The sequence below is a fragment of the Lycorma delicatula genome, chromosome 7, assembly GCF_047948215.1.
Source record: "Lycorma delicatula isolate Av1 chromosome 7, ASM4794821v1, whole genome shotgun sequence".
NCBI lineage: Eukaryota > Metazoa > Arthropoda > Insecta > Hemiptera > Fulgoridae > Lycorma > Lycorma delicatula.
In genome coordinates this window covers 61063867-61069866 of record NC_134461.1, presented here as the reverse complement: position 1 = coordinate 61069866, position 6000 = coordinate 61063867, and the positions used below count along the sequence as shown (strand labels likewise).

The 6000-nt window shown below is 25.0% G+C and overlaps 1 protein-coding gene across 3 annotated transcripts in view; it reads left to right on the top strand.

The window, feature by feature from the left end:
- The first annotated feature begins 351 nt into the window (after positions 1 to 351).
- Positions 352 to 6000, top strand: part of LOC142328128 (GTPase-activating Rap/Ran-GAP domain-like protein 3) — a 514058-nt gene continuing 508409 nt past the window's right edge. For all 3 annotated transcript variants that reach the window (XM_075371663.1, XM_075371662.1, XM_075371661.1), the window contains exons 1-2: positions 352 to 476; positions 3030 to 3275. In XM_075371663.1, the coding sequence (XP_075227778.1) occupies positions 3270 to 3275 (6 nt within the window). In that variant the 5' untranslated portion in view covers positions 352 to 476; positions 3030 to 3269. The remainder of the gene's footprint in view (positions 477 to 3029; positions 3276 to 6000) is intronic.

Here is a 6000-nt window from a genome sequence, read left to right as displayed (position 1 = left end):
CGAAAAGTGATAATTTTATGAAATCATTAATGGTAGACCTGTTTATATATTTAACCTCTGATTTGTACCAGGTAATGATAGCTGAAGAAAAAAGATAAATAAAGAAGAATGTTTTGTTTTTGATTTCGGATTATGTTGTTATAATGATTGGATTTATCTACTTACGTATTTAGATACCCTTATCTAAACCAACAACGAAGTAAAGTAGTAAGTTTGGTGTCGGTAGGTTTAGTGTTGGTTTGTATACGGATAATCTCTGTTGACGACGCGACCTAAGTTAACGACGCATGCGTTAAAATTGTTTTGTTGGCGCACGCTGGTGTAGTCAAAGAATCACACAGTCCGACTAGACTTCAGTTCGCCTCCGGTAACTATTCCGATAACAGTGTTACTTTCTCTTGTTATCAGTTTAAATTATTATTACCGCGTAGAGTTCAACTCTATATTGAACGCACATGCAAAACGTCAAGTATAGTGTATGTTTTATTTCGTTTATTTATTATTTTTATTTCTATTACTGTTTGGTTTTCTAAAATATTAAATTACATTATAATTTTTTTTTTTTTATGGATAAACGTTTTTCTTTAGAATATTTAATTGTTTTTAAATTTTACAAACCCTTCTAAAGAAATAAATTTTCTCAGGAATACTTAAATATTGTTGAGGTTTATTAATTCCATTAGTTAAAAATTTGGTTTTTATTTCAATTTTTTATTTAAGTAATTTAAAATAGTAAATTTTATTTTTAATAAACAATATTACATTTACCTTTTAATTTGTTACATGTTTTTGGTTATTATTGTTTATTATTATTATTATTTTATGTTTCTAATATGTTGAATGTAACTTTTTCCATAAAAACTTCATAATTAATGATTTAACATCTGTTTTGATCTCTGCAACGCACGTAACTTGTTTTTTTTTTTTTATGAATGAGAAATCACTATATTATATCCTACAGTAAAATTTGATTAAAAAAACACTTGTTTTTCCCATTTTTATGGAAAGTGCAAATTGAAACTTATGCTTCAAAAATTTTTTGGTTTTTTTTTAATCTCAATATGAATTATTTTTATTCTTTGAAATACAGTACAACTTTTCTTTTTTTTGTAATTAAACAAATATATTCAACTCCGAGAAAAAAAATTACTTTATAAAAAAAAATTTATGTTCAACAAATTAACAGTTACAGTCTACTTCAGATAAGTTAAATTCATTTCTCTGGAAATGTTTAAAAGTCTTTTTGTAATATAAAAACACCATTTCTCTTTCATAAAATTTAAAGTAATTTATTAAGTTTATCTTTTACAATGTTATGATTAATGTAAGTTTTAATCAAAGATACTTAACAAAAACTTTTTATTTAAAAATTCACCTATAACACCCTTTTTTCTCGTCTTTACTAAAATTTAAATTTATTTTTTTTTTGTACTTTTATAAAAGAAATCAATAGTACTGAATATCCATTGGAGTATTTTTTCACTTTATATATATATTCTTTATTATACTTCTATAGATTGACCACAGTAATATAAATTAAAAAATTGATCGAAATATCCAATAAGTTTTTTTGTTAATTTAACAATTTTCATGTATATACAAATACTGTTTTATCATATTATTAATATTAATTTTTTTTTTTACGTTAGTTTACGGCCCAAGTCATTATTTTTTTACAAAGGTTATAACTTATTTTTAATGGAAAACCAGTTGAATTATGCATAAAAAACTAATAATATAAATTATATATATATATATTTTATATAATAATTGTAATAGGGCATTTTTTAATTATTATTTTACGTTATTTTATTATTTTTATTTTAACTATTTTCTTTAATTTATTTTATCTAATTATTTATTACATAATAAACAATTTCTTATATGTATACTTACGATCATTTTTGCATATTATATTCACTGTTAATTTAAAAAACAAAAAACTAATTAATTTCATTTTTATGTTTCTTAAATATCTTATACCAAAATAAAGGCGACATAATAAGAAAGTTAATCAATGTTTCAAAAATAAAGTAATTTTTATATTATAAAAATTTTTAAATGAAATATATTTATATTTTATGTAATTTTATTATTTTTTATAAATTTATCCTTTGTACTTTTATATGCAGTGCAAAAAAATTATTTTCTATTATCATTTCTAATATTCTTTATAATTACATTTTTTAGCGTATTACAAAAAAATCATTTTAAATAGCCAGTTATGTTTAGTTTTATTAGATAAATTTCCAAAGAAATAAAAAATAAAGGATTTCTGTTTACTTTTTTGTTCAATTTATGTTCTTATTAATTTTTTTTTATTTCTTTTTCATTGTTAATTTAAAATAATATATTATAGACTATAATCTTTATTTTTTATTATTTATATTTTTTAAATAATCTTTTTATAATTTAGAACTATTTATGCAAATTTCTATAGAATACGCTGAAATTACATGTAAATATTATATTTTTTAATGTTCTTGTTAAAAAAAAAAAATACTTGTTGCTCAAATAATCTGAATATTCAAAATTTTATTATTCGACTCTTATATTTTATATAGCAATATTTTATTATTTTTGTTAATTAGGGAACAATTCTTTAATTTTTTTTTATTGTTGTTAGAAGTGTAATCTATTACTTAAAATATTGATTATAAGCTTTAACAAAGTTACAATGTGTATAATGGAAAGATTAAATTAATATCAAATTACTACTACTCCCTCTAGAGATAATGGATTTTGAACAAGTATTTATGATAAAAAAGTATTAGCTACATAATTACTTTTACATTTTAGCAATAGGATAAAATTTACGCATTACACACACACGTTTGTATTTTTAAGTTATTTTGAATTAGAGTAGTCTATTTCAAATATAAAATTTAAAAAAAAAAAAAAAAAGATTTATTTATATTTTTATATATATATTTTGTTTTTTTTTTTTGTATATATTAATTTACTTCTAATATCATATTTATAAATTCAAAAATTTGTTTATTTATTTTTTATTTTGATTTAAATTACAGGTGTTAATTTTCTTCTGTTTTGTCTATCATAAAAATTACACAAAAAGTAATCAGTTTTGAAAATGTGGATTTTTTAGTGTTTTTATTATTATTATTTTTCGACAAAATAATCAAATTAAAAAGTTTATTACATATTTAAAAAAAATTTTAAATAATTGAAGTGGTTAAAGACGTATTACTACTCTACAGTCAAATTGAGAACAAGATTGCCTCCTATTGTGGAGTTCAATTTCATCTATTATGTTTGTATGTTATTCAATACAGAATTACTCTTTTATTTATTTTTTTTTTTTTATTTGCTTTATTTCAATGTACATAATGTTTTTATTTTATAATCTGTTATACTTATTATTCTCTTTATGTAATTATTATTATTTTGCATTTATTACTTTTAATTGTTTTCTTACATGATGTAGGATGCATATAGAACTTTTCTGTATATTTGTTTTTTATTTTAGTAAGAGTTATAGTACAAGGTTAAAACGTTTTTTAAAATAAATAGTTATTTAGGTTGAGATTTTAAAGTTATAAATCAAATTTCAGTTAAATCTTATTTTAAATTAAAGTCAAAATCTTAAGATGTAATAGCAAATCTTAATTTTTCCTTTCTTTTTTTCTTATACCTTTCGTTTTATCTGATCTTATAAACATTAAAAGAGACATATAATTTAACTGAGTCATGTATGGCTAAGTTTAGAACTCATGATTTATATGATAAACTTGTCCGTAGAATTAGCTTCGTATAAATTATTCCTTTACGTTAATCAGTGGGATTTTTTAAATAACAATTCCACTGAGGAGAGGGATTGCGCAACCTCGATACATTCATTCTCCTACAACTCGTAATACTTTAAGTATTTCCATATGCGCGCGCGCGCAAATACACACGCACACACACATATATCATATATTCAATTATATAATTGTATAAAATCAACTTTTAGGTTTTGAACCTTGTAAATCTCTAAATAATATTTTTATTTTCCAGTTATTCCTCTGAGGCGGAATGAACCTTTAATCCGAAAAATTCTGGATTTTAATTACGATCGAGCTTGAAATTTTTCAAACACTTAATTTCAATTTCATATTCCCACAGACGACCCTTGTGCTTATGTGGTGAAATAATTCATTAAAAAAAAAAAATGTTTTAGAAGTCGTATGTAATTCCTTAGCTTAATTTTTAAAAAAATATTAAAATATTAAAATAGTATTTTAATTAATTATTAATAATTTAGTAATTCTGAATAAACCAACTGAATAATTTACCGTTTTAGGTAGTAGGTTTATAATATTTGAAAAAAAAATTACACAATTTTTTTAAATGTTTTTTCTTATTGTTATCAAAAAGGGGTTTTCTTTTATTAACACTAAAATTTCTTTAAATATTTCTATTTTACGATATCACTCCAGAACTGTACCGTATGAATTTGTCTTTTTTCATTCCATACATTTACCTCAAGCACGTCAACGTTCACCCTTTATAAGGAACACTGTCCTCTTGTTTCAATCTTCAAATTTCCGATTCCAGGATCTCAGGACTGTAAATATTTGGGTTTCTTGACCAACCACTTACTTGGGCGAAACATATCCAATCTAAGCGGAAACGGTTAGATCTCAGGTTTGAAAAAGTACTGGACATAGATCTCGGTTTTCAGTAGAAAGTAAATTATTGATTTATAAATCAGTTTTGAAGCATGTTTGGACTTACGGGCTTGAATTGTGTGGTATAGCATGCGATTCTAGTATTGATCTACTTGAACGCTACCAGACAAAAACACTGCGAAAAATTTTAAACATACCCTGGTACATGTAATGGCCTATGATACATGTACAAGCAATGGCCTCATCTTAAGTTGCGAAGATCTTAAGTTCGGAAGGAGATCTTTCTAGTCAGCCTACGATATCAAACCCGTTTCGATCGGCACCCGAATTATGTGGTAGTCAATTTATTGGATAACACGAACAGTAATTTTTCAAGATTGATGACAAACAATAATATTCCTGATTTTATTTATCGTTTCAATTAGGTGACTTTATAGTCCAGCCTTACGGAGTGCTCTTCTATTTCGTTATTATTATTATTATTATTATTAGGTCACAAACTACTGGATCTGTGGCTGCTTAATGTTGGCTCAAATAGATCTTATTTACTTATTGTTCGATTATCTTGCTGAACAGATTGTAAAGTCACTGTATCATTACAATAATTGTTTATTTATAATCGCATCAGTGATAAGAGTATTTAGCGATTTAAATAAAACTAAGTGTTAATAAGTAATTAAGCAATAAACACCAAAAATTGGATAAAAAATATCGAAACAGGAACATGACCACTAGACTATTTTCACTGCGCACCTAGTACTCCATAAGAAATCTCACTTAAGCAAAACCGCTAAATTTTGTGCTTCATCCACTATCAAAGAGAAATTGCAACTGTGTTTTGATGTATTTCTTCCGGTTGAGAAAAGTCTTCGCCTCTGAACATAGGTTTAATTTACGACGAAGGTTCCCGAACACTAGGAGATCTAGGAGTAGATGTTTTACGGACCATTTTACATTGCGCACCTCACAGTTCTGCTGAGGAGATCCTAATGGATGGGCGTGCGTTATCTTTGTGCACCCAGTCCTCAGCCGGGCTGATATAGTGGTTAACTCGTCATCGCAAATCAGCTGATTTCGAAGTTTAGAATTCTAAGGTTCAAATCCAAGTAAAGCAGTTAATTTTATACGGATTTGAATACTATATTGTGGATACCGGTATTCTTTGATGGTTGGACTTTATTAACCACACATCTTAGGAACGGTTGACTTGAGACTATACAAGACTACACTTCATTTACATACATATCATCCTCTGAAGTAATCCTTACGGTGGTTTCGGAGGCTAAACAGAAAAAGAGAGTTCTCACCCGGGTTAGGATGACTTGGTATTTCTATTGTTTAAAATAAAAGGTACCTCGAAGATGTTCTT